The following is a 17324-nucleotide window of genomic DNA, read 5'->3' on the forward strand; positions in this document are numbered from 1 at the left end:
GCTGCTAGTGAAAGCGCTCAATGCAGTGAAATCCTAGGTGCGTTGCCCCCTGGGAAACATGAATATGCAAAATAAGAGCCTGTGGAGCCTCATTGAAGAGTCTTGAAACACAGGACTAGCCAGATAGGGATATCTAGCTAGTCCTGTGTTTCAAGACTCTTCAATGAGGCTCCACGGGCTCTTCTTTTGCATAGGCAGTAATAATGAAATTACCCATCTAATATTGTGAACTCTCATGCTGTTAACACACCACCTACCGTCTCACACATTGACCCCACAAGGCTGTGAAAGTGTCCTCTGGTACCAATCTGGTGATCGTTTCAGCCCTGTTTTGACTTGACTCCAATAGATCAGACTTGTTTTTCCATGACATCCCACAGATGGTGGCTCAGACCAAGACCTGGGGATTTTAAGCCCAAGTCAACCTCCTTAAACGCCTTCAAACCATTCCTAAAAACGTTTAACTTTTTTCTTTTTTCAGTGTGACAAGGTGCATAAGCCTGCTGAAAGATATATATAGTGTTTTTCACTTCACCTGGCGGTAGATAGCTATGTAAGTAAGTCAAGGAGAGGCAGAGAGCTGAAGGCCGTAGGCTGTATCCATGGTTTCCTGGACTCCCTAGGGCTGTCCTTCAGCTACCGGTAATCAAATGCCGAACAATCAGACTTGTGCATGCTTGAGCTGCACTCCTCTCTAGTAAAGAGCACTGGGTGTAGCAAGGGACAGCAATAGGGTAGTAAATGACAGAAAGGCGTAAAATCACCTACATTTTCTAATTTAAAAGTAAATAAATAAAATTATATACATGGACTGTTACACTTTATGTGGGCATAGTCATTATGTATAAATAATGTTAAATCAGCAGGGTAGGTGATATACTACATCCTTGCAATTTACTTTGATATTTTTACCTGTTTTCTATATGAAATATAATGCTATACAACCGCCCACTAGGTGTCTCACTTACTGGAAAGCTGCAGTCGAGGCTCCGTCACTAAGGCCGTTTGGTCTTTAGTAACCACAAAAAAAAGATCAAATGTAGGAAGTGATGTCAGCTGGTCCAGTGAAGATGAATGCTGATTGGCCAGCAGCCGTGCGCTGCTGCAGATGAGTAATCAACTGATAAAAAAGCCTCCGCCCACCAAACGAAATGAGCAGCAAAATAGGGCACTAAACGGACTGCGTACATAAGGCAAGCATTAACTATATGTTTGCTGGGGGAGTTTATATTTTTTTTATTTCATGACTGGTACACTTTAAATGAAAGAATGATCATCCAATGTGAGAAGGGATTCTGTCTTATTTAGGTTCTAAGTTGTTAAGGTAACCCCAGATATATATATATTTTTTTTGCATTGTTGTTATAGTTACTGTATGACTTCTATTTTTTTCCCTGTAACTTCAGTATTTCCTACATTTGATCATTTGTATGGCTGTCTTGTGAGAAGTATGGTAGCGGTTTCTGGGTTATTGCTCAATAATACTATATAACAGTAGCTATTTATAATAGTATAGAGTAGAATTCCATCTTCAAATAGAAATTTGATCTAATTTAGTTTTTTTTTTTTAACGTAAGGAAGAACAAGACCACTCTGACCCAACATACCAGAGATCCTTTAATGCATGTTTATTCTGAACAAATACTTTTTATTTTGTTGCTCATTGTGGACTGAAGTCCTACTATACAACTGCAGTTTAGATGGTTCAGTAGACTTAAGCAGACAGAGTTCATTCACAAAAGTTTTACACTCTATATTTTCATATCTTTGGACCATGCTGCCCCCTGCTGGTGTTTGGTTTAATGTGCTCACTGTTAGCTGTGAAAGTGAGCATAGAATTAAAGCATACGCCACCAACCAGAACAGGACATTTTACTGATATATCAGATATTTAAGAGAAACATTTAGAGCAAGGATGGGGAATCTTCGGCCCCCCAGCTGTTGCAAAACTACGATTCCCATCATGCCTTGACAGCCAACTGCTGTCCAGGCATGATGGGAATTGTCGTTTTGCAACAGCTGGGCGGCCGAAGGTTACCCATCCCTGTTTTGAGAGACTAGAAGCTATACAGTCTCATGACGAGTCCCTACAACGTGTCCATGTGCATTTATTCTTTGCACTCTTACAAATGTTACATCTCCGCATGTGTAACACTAAATTACATTATTTTGATATACACAGTGTCCACACACACACAGACACATATATATATATATAGGTATATCAGGCTGGGTGATGGCCTAAATCCACTATTCTACCTGATGATGGATATTTGTGCATATTTGCGTTTTTTGGCTGAAACTCCGATCCATGGTAATAGAGAAGGTTTCGTCACCAAGTGGCATATTGCGTATAACATGTAAAGCTCTGGACACAGTGTGCTTGTAGGTATTTATACAACTCCTTATACAGCGCTATTTATAGTAAAGTTTGCCCAGCACTTGCACATCTTATATGTGTGTCTGCTCATTGTCACCATATTGTACCTATCCTATCAGAGTGATGGATGTGATCTGGAATGTTGCCTTCACACTCAGAGTTGTATCAATACACAGGACTCTATCGCTGGTCATACACACGATATAATGGTTGGATGAAATGGCTGATTTTGGCTATTTCAGTCTATCTGTAAATTACAATAAAGGACTGTTCATGATGGCCTGTGGCATACTAATGTGTGCCAAAGATGTAAAAACAGGTGTATGGCGTGATCCAATAAATTTGGCCTATCATTTGCCACTTTGTGCAAGCTCACTGTGTTTTATTTTGTAAATCACAGTGATCTGGCAGTTTAGCCTGGCATGTCGCTGGTGGGGTCTTTCCCTCAGGTAACTGAGGCCACACTGCATGTTGCTGGTGGGGTTTTTCCCTTGGATGAATGATCGGCCACACTGCGGATGAACTCCCTTCTGTATGGCCAGCTTAAATGGGTTGTCTGGGTAGCAATAGCTGCAGGATATATTGCTTCTCTTGGATGGTATACTTTATACTTCTGAGATGCATCAAAGGCAGAAGATGTTTTGTGCTCCTCGGACAACCCCTTTAAAGGGCAACATGGAATAACAACGGAACTGTGCTGTATGGAGGACTATAGAGAACATAATCTGTAGAGTAGATACAAGGCTGTGGACATCAATCATAAACTTATAGAACAGTGACACTTACTGATCGATAAAATACATAGCCCTTTTGCATACACGGCAAGGGACAACGCATGGAGATTGTGTATGATGTAAAGCTATTGTACAGAAATACCATTGGTAAAGATGTCTATACACAACAGTAAGACAATTAGACCAATAGGGACGTAGATGACTCTAGTACTCATACCCGCAGACCACAGCATAGTGGTACAGGCCCTGACAAGGATCATTGATGTTCACAGCCTTACTACATGTTATTTCATCCTGTTGCAGAATTAAGGTTAGATGCAGGGGCGAAGCATCCAATTGATCAGGAACAGATGCATCTTCTCTCTTACACAGTGTTGGTGCATGGGGTACACATGCAATGGCTCATTGGAGAAGAGCTCTGATCTGTTTGGACGTGGTGTCATCATGGAGGTGGCGGGTTGTATATCTAAGACATAGAACATGGGAGTTGTTATTAAACACACCCTCTTCATTGCCTTCATCCACATTACTATTGTAAAACATCCTCTACATACCTAAGAGCATTCAGTAGACCTTCTGTGCTTGTTGATGGCTGATCTTTTAGCACCTTGATACAGCCTTTCATCTGGCAACATGACCACAAAAAAGTAAGTAAGGGGGGGGGGCTCAAAGTCAGTCATGGAGTAACATGGGGTGTTTCCAATAAATTTCTCGTTTATATATTTTTATAAAATACCCCCAATATTATACGTTACCCCAACATCATAGCGCACACCCAAATGCGTTAGACTCAATACACAATCCCTAATTTGTATTAAAAAAAAAAAAAAAAAGTCTAAACTAGGATAAATATACATCTGATGGGAGAACGTAAAATAAGGCTCCCCTATCAGAAGGGAGATCAAATGTATTGTTACCAGGGTACGCGGTAAGTAGAAAATCAAGTACTGTACTAGTATTAACCTCCCTACATAAAAGGTAAAGAAACAGAATCTCAGTAATATGACGATTTGGTAATTATGCAGACGCCAAGATATAGGGCATGTAGTATAATACTATCCCAAAAACTGAAATAAACTGTGCCATATTGAAAAAAGGCAAAAAAGCATAATACCAATAGGAAAGAAAAAGGAAGGAAAACGTCATAGTATAAAAAAATAAAACGGCACAACACCTTTGGATGACAGCAAGACCCAACGTTTACGTATCTTCACTCAAGGTGACTTTGTCAGGAAGGGTCTTGTTTTCAACAGAATGGGTCACAGACTATGGCACCAGCAAATATGTTTTATGTTGTAAAAGCAAAATATAACAAAGACTAACTCTTTATCAATATTAATGTGAGATATATATATCTCACGGCACAATTCAATGTATAGGGGGATTTTTTGTCCGGTGAAATATAAAATTTTTGAGGGTTGTATTTCACAATGCAAAAGAATAATAATATATACGAGTATATGTTATTATTTTTCTTTTGCATTGTGAAGTAAAACCCTCAAAAACTGTACATTCCACCGCACAAAAAAAAACCTGATACATTATATGGTACATTGAATTTTGCCATTAACTTTTCTTGTCCCTCTAAACAACAAGATTCATGGGGGCATTCACGCGTTCTGTGATTATAGACTGTGTGCACGGAAGATTTGCTATAACCCGGAATGCGTAACTCCCGGCATTATGATTCAATAGGATGATGCTGGGAGCTCAGTTTAGAAACAGTTTTAATCTTGGTACAGTAGTGCAAAGATTTAGGCCATGTTCCGTCATTGCAATACAGTGGCTGTTCTTTGACACGGCCGCTTTCTGAGATGTTCAACCCGGCCAGTTGAACATCACTTCAACTTAATTGGAATCGAGGCACATTTGGGTGTGCCCACACTTCAATTAGCAATAGACCACAGTGTAAAGTACGACTTAAAGGGGTACTTCAGCGGGGGGGGCACTTTTTTGCTGGGACCTCCCCAATTCCCGCGGCGGGTCCCGCATCGCAGCGCTCCGGTGCCCGGTTCCCGGCCGCTTACTGGTGTCTGATGCGGGCCTGAGACGAAACGCCTCCCGCCTCCTTTACTGACTGGCTGAGCAGACCTGAGACGTCACGGCTCGGGCCCGCGTCAGACACCAGAAAGCGGTCGGGCACCAGAGCGCCGCGATGTGGGACCTGCCACAGGGACCAGGGAGGTAAGTGGACGTCTTTTCCCTCAGCCACCTCCTCCCCGGTCCCAGCAAAAAAGTGCCCCCCCGCTGGAGTACCCCTTTAATACCGTGTGCACAGTCTATTTCATGCGGCCGCTGTTCACTGAATAGCGGCTACACAAAACAGACATGGCAGTTTTCCCTGCGGCCACATGGAATCCTGGACGGAGTGTATACAGTGTGTATACACTACGGCCGTGGTTCCATAGGGGTTAATGCGATCCGCCAATGTGATTTCAAACCTACAACAGTGGCCATTGTTTGGTAAAAAATACATTGTGTGATCTTGGCCCTAAACTGTTTTTGGAGCTTCCTGCATCATATGGAAGTTCCACAGTCCGGTCGGTAGCACATCATCCATGCTCGGACCGTAATCACGAAACTTGTGAATGAACCCTTAAAAAAATACACTGCCCAAACTATGGCACCAAGGAGTTCTGTTATAGTTGAATATAACATATGGAAGGCAAGTATTTCTCAAGTTAAAAATACATTGTGATAAGAAGTCTATCTCTAAACCCATGACTGATAGAACTAAAAACCAGTAGGAGGTGACTCCTTTCCGCTCATGTGAGGTTGCAGATGGTTCACAAGTGGCAGGTCATAACAGAAACCACTATATCATGTAGTGGAAATATGTATAGCACCAGCATTCACACACACACATACATATATATATATATATATATATATATAAAAAGGTTACTTTGTAACATTTACAGTTATTGTCATGCTCCGATAATTACAAATTACCAGAGATGAACGCAACTCCAATCATTCGGCATTTCATTACCAGTGGCTAAAGAAGTTGGATGCAGCCCTGGGGGGTTAGGAAAAACGTGGATCCATCCTATAGCTGTATCCATGTTTACCAGCCAGCCTTAGGCTACCGGTAATCAAATGCTGAACGATTGGACTTTACCATTTTCGTGCTGCGCTCATCACTACACATCACCAACCTATGTATATATGTGTATCGCTTGTATCTGCTACAAGCGGTCTAATATTTTCCACCATGAAAATTTGTTAATTTCATTACAAATATAATTTCTTTGCATTGCCGCACAAGTTTTCTTGTAAAATAACCGATTTAATCTGGAACAACCGAGAAACATGTATAATTCAGTGACATGATGGATTAAAGACCTAATCCAGTGACAAATACTGGAACAAATTGCCATCAGTCATAGCCAATCATTTTAGCAACCTATAAACCATGGAGTAAAAGCTCAAAATTATCCAGAATAGCCTATTTTTTTTTTAAAGGGAACCTGTCACTATAAAAATGCAACCTTAAGCTATGGGCATCATGTTATAGAGCGGAAGGAGCTTAGCAGATTGATATATCTCTTTATGGGAAAAGATTCAGTATAACTTGTAATTTAGTCCAGTCCATTGAGTGACTCCACCCACTGGACTCCTTATCACTGAATGAGCAGAGATTTCAATCAACAATTTACAAGTTATATTGAATCTTTTCCCACAGATATACATCTCAATCTGCTCAGCTCCTCCCGCTCTATAACATGATGCTGATAGAATACATAGCATTGTCTTGGTGCCAGGTTCCCTTTAAACTAAACCAGGGGGATGCAAACAGAAATCAATGCAAACACAAGTAACTTCATTTGGAAAAATGGCTGCAGAAAGTGGCATTGTTCTGCATACATTTCTAGCATATTTTATGCAGGACATGTACATGCACATAGTATAGGGGCTGTACCTTACAGTACTCCATGTAACGCTGTACAATGCTCCATTGGATGCCATATGTACAGACCTATTCTTACTCTTACTAGAGTGGAGAAAGCTCCATAAACACAGCATCTGATAGAATATCCCATGACAAGACCACCATAGGAAATTGGTGGGTTTACAGGGGTACAAAAAATTGTCCCATGCACATCCAGGGAATAATAAGGATTAGTACAATAGTGAGCCAATAAGGCTGCTTTATCTTAAAATTTTTCATGAAAGTGAAGGAAATATAAATTTACCACCCCTATAACCCCTTCTAAATGGACCGCTAGATGAATTTTATATACTTACATCAATTTTGGAAGTTTTTGCAAATGCTCCAACAGGATGCACATGATCATAGAGAATGATAACACCCACCATCACTCTCATACAGAATAGAAGTGTTTCAGTACTGGTAAAACGGCTGCGATACCCCCTGTGGGGAAAGAAAACAAAGTAAAGTACTAACCAGTACCTTATGTAATATACCAAAGCATATCTCGTATAAACGTGTATAAATATTTAGTGAGCGTCTAGTCCTGGGTAGGCCCTTGACCATACGGCTGCAGTCTGGCTGGGGCTGAGCAGGAGGCATACATTGTATACCTCCTGCCTAGACTGCCAGGAAGAGTTAAAGGGGTTGTGTCATTAAGAAAACTTGGTCTAAACTGATGCGTTTTGTGAAATATACAAGCATTTCTATAACTGTTTGAAAGATATAGGGGAGATTTATCAAACATGGTGTAAAGTGAAACTGTCTCAGTTGCCCCTAGCAACCAATCAGATTCCGACTTACATTCCCTACAGACTCTTTGGAAAATGAAAGGTGAATTCTGATTGGTTGCTAGGGGCAACTGGGCCAGGGTCACTTTACACCATGTTTGATAAATCTCCCCCATAGACTTACTAATCCCCCATGTGTCTGCATTGTTTTGATAATCTGTTGCCCTCTTGTTTACAACCCACTAAGATGAGCCAGGCATGCTCAGTTGAACTGCAATCTCCAGAAAGTACTGGCCGTTGGTCTCCATTAAGCCTATGGCAACATAATCCATAGTTTATAGTTCAAAGAGAAAATTAGGAAGTGATTAAATCCATGAGGAAAATAATTGTACAATGAAGTTAGCTACTTTACTAAAAACAGCACATTTGTCCACCGTTATATATATGTATGTTGTACAAATCTGATTTTAGCATCTTTGCTTCATGACACAACACGTTTAAATGGCGATGCTCTCTGTATAGCTTGCCATCTTCTTCTGTACTGCAGCCTCTAGTGTCAGTCACATGATCTCCAGCGGTAAGTGCCATCTCCCCACTGAATATGCAAAAGAAGAACCCGTGGAGCCTCATGGTGGTTTTGGTGGTTTCCCTACAGGAGCCACCCCTTGGCTGGGTCCTTGCGGAGGGATATCTGGCTAGTCCATTGTTTCGAGACTCTTAAATGAGGCTCCACGGGCTCTTCTTTTGCATATTCATGTTTCTCAGAGAGCAGTGCAGCTAGGATTTCACTGAATTAAGCGCTTTAAGGGTGCGTTCGCATGTACAGGATCTGCAGCAGATTTGAATGTGCAGCAGATCCACAGCAGATCCACAGCAGATTTGATGGCCCAGAGTTGATTTGCTTTGAATTTGCAGCTTCAAATCTGCACCTTAAGGCTGCATTCACACTACGTATATTTCAGTCAGTATATGTATATTTCAGTCAGTATTGCAACCAAAACCAGGAGTGGATTAAAAACACAGAAAGGCTCTGTTCACACAATGTTGAAATTGAGTGGATGGCCGCCATTTAGTGGCAAATAGTTGCTGTTATTTTAAAACAACGGCCGTTGTAATAATGGCAGTTATTTACCGTTATATGGCAGCCAGCCATTTCATCATTGTGTGAACAGATCCTTTCTGTGTTTTTAATCCACTCCTGGTTTTGGTTGCAATACTGACTGAAATATACGTAGTGTGAACGCAGCCTTAATGTGTGACCTAAATTTTCTTTTACTGAGTCAGATACTAAAATGTATTCTTTTATTCTAGTCTGCTTCTATTTTCTGACTTTTTTATTTTTATTTCACCTTTTATGCATTTTCTGACTTTTTTTTAGTTTTATTTCACCTTTTATACATCTTGCCTGGGCTGTTCTTAACAGCATTTAGTGACATGCTTTACGGCAAGACTCATGGACATAGACGACAATATACATAGTCTGTCCCCTTGAGATGAAGGTGAAACAATGCTGAGCACACTCTGTGACCTTTGAAAAAGTAATTCCACAGGGAGCGGCCATTGTCTTGTATCGATGCTATCTATCTGCTGGTGTCACATGTCGCTGCAATATGAGGACCACAATACTGACTGAAATATACATAGTGTGAACGCAGCCTTAGGGTGCGTTCACACCTACAGGATCCGCAGCAGATTTGATGGTGCAGATTTGATGCTGTGTTCAGTTATTTAAATGAAATCTGCTGCAGATCCGCAGCAGAAAATACGCTGCGGATCCGGTAAGTGTGAACGTACCCTTAGAGGTTATCCAGCGCTTCAAAAACATGACCACTTTTTCCGCTCTCTTGTCTCCAGTTCAGATGTGGTCTGCAATTAAGCCCCGTTTACTTCAATGGAACTGAGTCTGAAACCCCACCCAATCTGGAGACAAGAGAGGAGGAAAAGTGACCATGTTTTTGTAGCGCTGGATAACCCCTTTAACCGTCAGCCTGCAGTGTTATCTTTGGCTGGTCTCCCTGAGATCAGCGATCTGTTTCTCTTATATCTCCCCAATGAGGAGCAGAATACCTCTCATTTTCATTGGTGTTCTGCTCCCTACACTATGCAGCAATCCGCATAGATAGCTGCTTGCTGCCTTCAGGGACCAATCCACCATGGATTGCAGTGACTGGGTGAGAATGTAGAATTGTTTGGGGTTACATATGTAGCAATGAGATCATACTTACGGTGTTTCCAGCATGACTCTGCACACACATGCCATTGTGCTCAGGCAGTCTGTTGTGTCCTCGATTGGCAATGACTTGTTCTACAGAGAATAACAGTATATATAATAAGCGTCATTATTTTAAAGGTTTGGGCTGACACTACCCCAATCTCCAAAACAGATATAGTAGCCAGTACGTTGTGTACATCTATTTTCACACAATATTCAATACGAGCAAAAGAAGGACCAGCATTGGGCACCTTGACTCTGCAGGTGGCTACAGGGAGTCAACCCCACGTCCAATCCACAATACTCCAACAGGCCACAGCATAGAAGAATAGGTAAGTTCCAGTAATATATATTGTGGAAACGTCGCATTTTTTGTGGACACAATAAATATTGCTGGAATTTACCTGCGATCTTCTACACTGTGGCCTCTTGGAGTATTATACCACAATACACATATACTTTCCACTGTTCTCAGTCTATCACAATTCAAAATGTATGTTCCTTTAGTATTTGTCATGCCCACCTCAGAGACAAACTTAGTGGTTGCATTGCTGAGAGTTTTCAGCATAGGAGTGGCATCTGCGTAAAACAGGGACATCCGATTGGCCATCTCGTTGTTCACGTCACAGTCCCCATCCACCTGGGAGACAAAGAGAGCTCCTTAGAACTGGTAACCTACTTTAGTTGAGCCGATGGTAAACAGTGTAACCTTTACCTGGAAATTGTTCAGCCGGTTGCGACTGACAGTCCTTCTATAATAACTAAAGTCATTTTGTATTGCAGGGTTTGTCATCTAAGGGAAAAGAACAGTTACATTACATTGCAGCTACAGCACTAGATAGTGTATAAACGAGTAATAATGGCTGACTAAAAAAAGTAACCTTGAAGACACCACATGGGGAGCTACTTCAAGGGCACAAGCCAGCACTTCTAACTAGAGATGAGTGAAACATTAAAAAATTTGGTTTGCAAATTTTTACCACAAAATTTGTTAATTTTGCAACCCGAACTTAACGAATGTATTCATACCTTTCGTTCTTCTCTATGCCTTCAGCCGCCCCCAGCTCACTCAGGCATTTACAGACTGAGGGCCCTTGCACACTGAGCAATTCTCGAGGAATTGTAGCTGAAAAATTTCTGCTTGAAATTCCTCGCCTATTCTGCTCTGGCGGAATTCGAGCGGAATTCGAGCGGAATTCGAGCGGAAATCAAGCGGAATGCAAGCGGAATTACCAGCAGAATTCAAACCCCATTGACTTCTATAGGATTCCTCTAGCGGAATCCGCCCAAAGAATTGACATGTACATTCTTCGGGCGGAATGCGGATTCTGCGCGGAATCAGCGCGGAATTCCAGACGGAAATTTACTCTGTGTGCACGGGCAGTCGGAAATCCCATTGTTCTCTATGGAAAGAGCAATGTTGCATTTACACGGGCGGAATTCCACGCGGATTCCGCCCGCTTTTTATGGCGGAATTCGGGCAGAATTCCGCTAGAATTGCTCCGTGTGCACATACCCTAAGGGACAGAACCACGGCCAGTGATTGGCTGAACAGGCTGTTACTTTCGAGATACAAGAGTGACAGCCCACTCAGCCAATCACTGTCCGCGTTGCCGTCTCTTCTTAGTCAGTCAGTGATTGCCTAAGCGGGCTGTCACACTTGTGTCTTGGGATTGACAGTCTGCTCAGCCAATCACTGGCTGTGGTGGCATCCCTCAGTGATCACCTGAGCGGCTGAAGACACGGAAGAGGACACTGGGGGAGCGTGAATAGGTGAATATATCCTCTTTTTTTTTTTTTTTTTGCGAACATTGTTAGTGAATTTAGCCAAAAATTTGCTTCATCAACGAATCAAATTTTCTGCCAAACACTTTGCTCATCTCTACCCCTAACCCTCCTAACTGTGGTTGGTTCCTTCATACCTTGAGCTCATCGAAGCTGAGGGTGAAGTGCAGGATTTCGGCAAACTGTTTAGCCAGGGCCTGTTCTCTCTCCAGGTGCTGTGTGGGAGCATATGGCGGTGATGTAAGAGCTTCCAGGAGGCTGTGCAGTGCATTTTCTGTGAAGAGAATATGCCAGTGTCATGAGTTTGAGGAAATGCTTAGAATATGGAATATTCTAGTTGCTGTGAAGGTACAAACGTTAGAGAGTATGTGATACTTTAGTTTGGGATACATAGACATTTTTATATTTAGAGGAATTATTTCAGGAAAATGTTTAATTGTTTACATACACAAGCATTTTGGGGGAGATTTATCAAACTTGGTGTAAAGTGAGACTGGCTCAGTTGCCCCTAGCAACCAATCAGATTCCACCTTTCATTCCTCAAAGACTCTTTGGAAAATAAAAGGTGGAATCTGATTGGTTGCTAGGAGCAACTGAGCCAGTTTCACTTTACACCATGTTTGATAAATCTTCCACTTTGTTTTAATAGAAACCCTGGGCCCCTGGGACCTGACATGTTCTCAATGAATAGAACCCCAGTCAATTGCAATAGATTTTCAGGATCCAGTATAGTTTAAGCACAGATCGAGGTATGTTTTATCACAGTTTTATCACTTCCTTGCTGTCTAGTTTGATTCTGCAGTCATATACTCCCCTACTTTTCCCCAGGGCTCTCTGCTGCCATCTCTGTCCCAGACAGGAACTGTACAGAGCAGCAGAAAATCCCTATAGAAAACAGCTACTGTCCTGCACAGTTTCTGACATGGACAGAGGTGGCGGCAGAGAGCACTGTTACAGACTGGAAAGAATGCACCATTTCCTGCAGGACATACAGCGGCTGAAAAGTACTGGAAGACTGGAGATTTTCAAATATAATTAAATTAAAAGCTGTATAATTTTCTGAAACCAGTTAATTTGAAAGAATTTTTTTTCGCTGGAGTACCCCTTTAAGTCTGTCAATGCAAAGTACAATTGCTATTGCAAAAAATATAAGCTCATGTGGATCTGTAGGGGAAAAAATGCAAGGGCTATGGCCTTTTAACCATGAGGGGAAAAAAACAACAACAGTGCAAAAACAAATATTGGCTGCGTCCTGAAGGGGTTAAAGTACCTAGAAAAGGAAAAGTGCATGACTGTAGTCAGTATCTGTAACCATAACCACATGTAGGTCTACATAGGAGCTATAGAAATGGAGACAGATATGGAGGAGTTTTTTATTTTTATGACAACTATTTGCAAAGTTGACTTGTTCTTCTACCAATAACAAACTTACCAAGTCGTAAAGAAAATTCATAGAATCGCTTTAGCTTAGCTACAAGAGGGCAAACCGCTCTCCATGCTTCCTCCTGTAGGTGTACATCTGATGGGTTCTGGATGGCCTAGCACAATGACAAGAGGAAGGCGGTCATACATTGAAGATATGCTTATCTTATCATGAAAATTATGGAATCTGGAAATATTTGCAGCAAATCTGATCTGAGAACCAGGTATAAAACTGATATTTAGGCAATATCCTGTATAATACAGTTACTTGATATGGAAGGGGGGGGGGGGGCACCAAGAGAAGATACCACACAGGGAAGCATCCACCAAGGTGGCTTTGGTGTCATGTTCGTAGGTGTGCACATAACAATGAATATATAAAATGACACATAACAAAATCTCCTGTTTTTCTTCTGCGATTTTAATAAAAGTCGTACTCTATTTTAAGGTAGTAAAATGCCAGTTTATTATAGGCCGCTTTCTGAATGAACGATGTGCTGGTGTATTCAAAGCGTTTTGCTCTATATTTTAAAGCACAAGCAAGACGTGGACAACCCTTCCCGTCCTATTTGTAATTATGTTCCGAACAAACTGTAATGAGCAACAAACACCATCATTAAATAGTCGCTGACAGGCCGCGTACACGCACAAGGGAATTCTAGATGAAATGTGATAATCACCACCTTAGCATTACTTCCAGCCATCCACCAGCATAGAGAGAGACTATTAGAGGAGGACAGGAATACTCACCTGGCGTATTTCCTGCCCAGCTCCCCGATACGACTGAAGCTCAGCCAAGATGCCCTGGGCCTCTTCCAGGACAGAGTTCACTTGATTCCACACTACAGTCTCTGCCTCCGTAGGTTGAGCATCTGCAGGCACCAAATATAGTAAGGGATTGTATACAGTGTTAATACAAAAAAAAAAACTGTAAATGTTTCAGACGTAAAATGTTTAAGATTTTTTGTCAGTCATTAGGGTTTATGTACAGAGATCACCAAGGAGTTTACATTGTGTGAATATATAAGACAGTCAAATCACAATCGACCTCGGAAATGTCTGTGAGAATTTTTTTTAAAAAAAGCTAATTTCATTATTTTATTACTCCAAACCATTGCCAAATCCCCCTCCAATGAAAAGCCTACATTTTCCTACAGGGACATTACAGTCAAAAACTTCTGCATACCTAAGGTTGGGTTCACAGTATGCTCTGCCTGGTCCTAGTCCATGAAGTCTGCCCTCAAATTACTTCCTTAAATTTTATCTTAGCGTAGCTCTTAAAGGAGAACTATTAGCAGGATAGACAGATCTAACCTGCTAATATGTCCCTATTGCACAGTTGCAGAGGAGACGCCGAGGAGGAAGGTATGTTTCTTACCTTCCCCCTCGGCACCATTCTGGTGCAGTTACTCGCATTCTCTGTGGTTTGCTGAGACCATTGGGAGCACTGGGGGGGGGGGGGGGGGGGGGGGGGCGTTAGGAGCACTGCCCACACCCACAGCACTGATCTGTCCCACATCTCGCCGACCCACTCCATTCATTTTATTTAGAAAAGGGCGGGCAGTGCTCCTAAAGGCCCCCGTTGCTCCTTATGGTCTTACCGGACCACGGAAACATGACTAATTGCACCAGAATGGCTCAGAGGATGAAGGTAAGAGATATACTTTCCTTCTCTGTGTCTCCTGTGTAATAGAGACATATTAGCAGGTTAGATTTGTCTAACCTACTTATGGTTCCCCTTTAAGATCTTAGAATATAGTCCTCCAGACTATACAGATTTACTATAAGTCTTTTCAGATTTTTTTTTTATGTTTTAGACCATTCACCATTTTTGTAGCCTGTTTGCACACATACTAGTTAATTAATATCTTTTTGTAGGTGAGGTCTCCAGAACTGGGCATAGTATTCCAGGTGTGATGTCACTACAGCTCTTGGCTATGTTCACACGCTGTGAACATCAGGCAAGAAAAACGGCCGTAGTTTTACGTAGTGTGAACATAGCCCTATTCAACAAGATCACAATCTCCCTCTTCCTACTGGTTATACCTCTAGCTATACAGCCCAGCATACCATTATATGTATACACCCCAGCATAAGATTTGCTTTCCCCACCACCTGGTTGCACTGGTGACTCATTTTGATGATGTCAGAAATCACTGCCCCTAAACCCTCCTCTTCTGAAGTCTTCACTAACATAGAACTACCAATACCATACTCTGATAGAGAATTCCTTTTTCCCAAGTACATTATTTTACTTTTGGACACATTAAGCTAAAAAAAAGTATTCTGAGATTATGTGACTGTATGCTAAAACATTTGGCAATGATTGCCAAAGCAAACAATAAAGCTTCACACACACCGTATCGCAGCGGATTTTCTGCTGCGGATTTGATCTAAATAACTGAAAACAGCATCAAATCTGCACCATCAAATCTGCTGCGGATCTGCTGTGAATCCGTAGTGTGTGAAGGCACCCTGAGGGTGCGTTCACACCTACAGGATCCGCAGCAGATCTGCAGCATATTTGATGGTGCAGATTTGATGCTGTGTTCAGTTATTTAAATTAAATCTGCTGCGGATCCGCTGCAGAAAATACGCTGCAGATCTCTTATTGGCAGGGTGCCCGCACCAGCACCAAGCAGCTGTTTGGCGTGGGTGCCTGCACTCTGCCATTCACTGTGTAGTGCAAGAGTCAACCAGCTGAATGACACAGGTGTCAGCACCCACTGATCAGTGGCTGATCAGTCCTGTGCATAGCTCATCAGTCTTAGGGCATGTTCACACTGAGTAAATGTGGCAGAATTCCGAAGGAGCGCACTTAGGCATGTGGGATTCCATGGTGGAGAGTTCAGCCGCGGAATTCTGCCACATTTACTTAGTGTGAACATACCCTTATTTTGGCTGGACACCCCCCTTTGTGTTATGGTTCCTTCACTCTTTATTTGAATTGGGTTGTGTTTCAGTTCAATGCAAAGATGGTAGATAGGAGCACTATTGTGCAGTTAAAAAAGCTGAAGGGACCTTCGACCATTCACTTTTTTGACTTTTTAGACCACTGGTGACATTAGCTATAGATATGTCAGATATAGGCAATGCATTCAAAGTGACCATAATTCTGCTAACAGGGGCTAACCAGTTACTGAAAATTGTTCATTTGCATTCAATTTTCAACCTATGGAAGTATAATGAACTAAACTATAACCAGAAGAAAATAAAATTATAATGACATGTTAAAAAGAAGAATGTACAGGACGTACCACTTGTAATAGTTGTTTTTGTGACCCATGTTATCCTGTAACATGGGACAGTATATATATAAGTAAAGAATGAAACTTTAAAGTGACTCTGTACCCACAATCTGCACCCCAAAACCGCTTGTATCTTTGGATAGCTGCTTTTAATCCAAGATCTGTCCTGGGGTCCATTCGGCAGGTGATGCAGTTATTGTCCTAAAAAACAACTTTTAAACTTGCAGCCCTCCATTCCTCCTCCCCACCATCTTCAGCATTAGCAAAGCCCCTGGGCAGGATTTCTCCTAATCATCACTTGTCTGAACACTGCACAAGTGCCTTGACGATCCAACACCTGTGCAGTGTTCAGACAAGTGATAATTAGTAGAACAGGGCTGCAAGTTTAAAAGTTTTTTTTCTTGGACAATAACTGTATCACCTGCTGAACAGACCCCAGGACAGATCTTGGATTAAAAGTAGCTATCTGAAGGTACAAGTGGTTTGGGGGGGGGGGTGCAGATTGTGGGCACAGAGTCTCTTTAAGAAATGAGTTATCATAATATAGAATGCAGTGCTTCATGATGACATTAAATAAAAACAACATAAATAAAAGATGATAAAATAAAAAAAAACATGGAAAAATAAAATGATCTCACGTTCAAAGTCAAGGAAAAAAGTGGGACACTGTTCTAGGTCGCTATAAGACAAGACTTTAAGAAGGTTCCCCATCTGACACCTGGAAAAAAAACAAAAAGGAGGGTATGATGGAGGGAAATAGTGTGATAAGCAGGGGAAAGTGTGCCTTTAAAGGGAGGCTATAAGCATAAAGTCACATAATCAGCTAGAGACAGCACCAAATAGATGGTAGGGAATGTAAATAAACATACCAGTGGTAGATG

General features: G+C 41.7%; 1 protein-coding gene across 5 annotated transcripts in view; it reads right to left on the reverse strand.

The window, feature by feature from the left end:
* Positions 1 to 1599: 1599 nt before the first annotated feature.
* The window catches only part of LOC138793839 (CYFIP-related Rac1 interactor A-like), a 38486-nt gene continuing 22761 nt past the window's right edge, over positions 1600 to 17324 (reverse strand). For 4 of the 5 annotated variants that reach the window (XM_069972544.1, XM_069972545.1, XM_069972546.1 and 1 more), the window contains exons 2-11: positions 17082 to 17161; positions 13946 to 14067; positions 13206 to 13311; positions 11911 to 12047; positions 10704 to 10781; positions 10512 to 10628; positions 10002 to 10081; positions 7363 to 7489; positions 3669 to 3739; positions 1600 to 3580 (exon numbers count right to left, since the gene is read on the reverse strand). In XM_069972544.1, coding sequence (XP_069828645.1) covers positions 3517 to 3580; positions 3669 to 3739; positions 7363 to 7489; positions 10002 to 10081; positions 10512 to 10628; positions 10704 to 10781; positions 11911 to 12047; positions 13206 to 13311; positions 13946 to 14067; positions 17082 to 17161 — 982 coding nt within the window. In that variant the 3' untranslated portion in view covers positions 1600 to 3516. The remainder of the gene's footprint in view (positions 3581 to 3668; positions 3740 to 7362; positions 7490 to 10001; positions 10082 to 10511; positions 10629 to 10703; positions 10782 to 11910; positions 12048 to 13205; positions 13312 to 13945; positions 14068 to 17081; positions 17162 to 17324) is intronic. The other variant, XM_069972548.1, reaches the window with a different exon arrangement.

The sequence above is a fragment of the Dendropsophus ebraccatus genome, chromosome 5 (assembly GCF_027789765.1).
Source record: "Dendropsophus ebraccatus isolate aDenEbr1 chromosome 5, aDenEbr1.pat, whole genome shotgun sequence".
Classification (NCBI taxonomy): domain Eukaryota; kingdom Metazoa; phylum Chordata; class Amphibia; order Anura; family Hylidae; genus Dendropsophus; species Dendropsophus ebraccatus.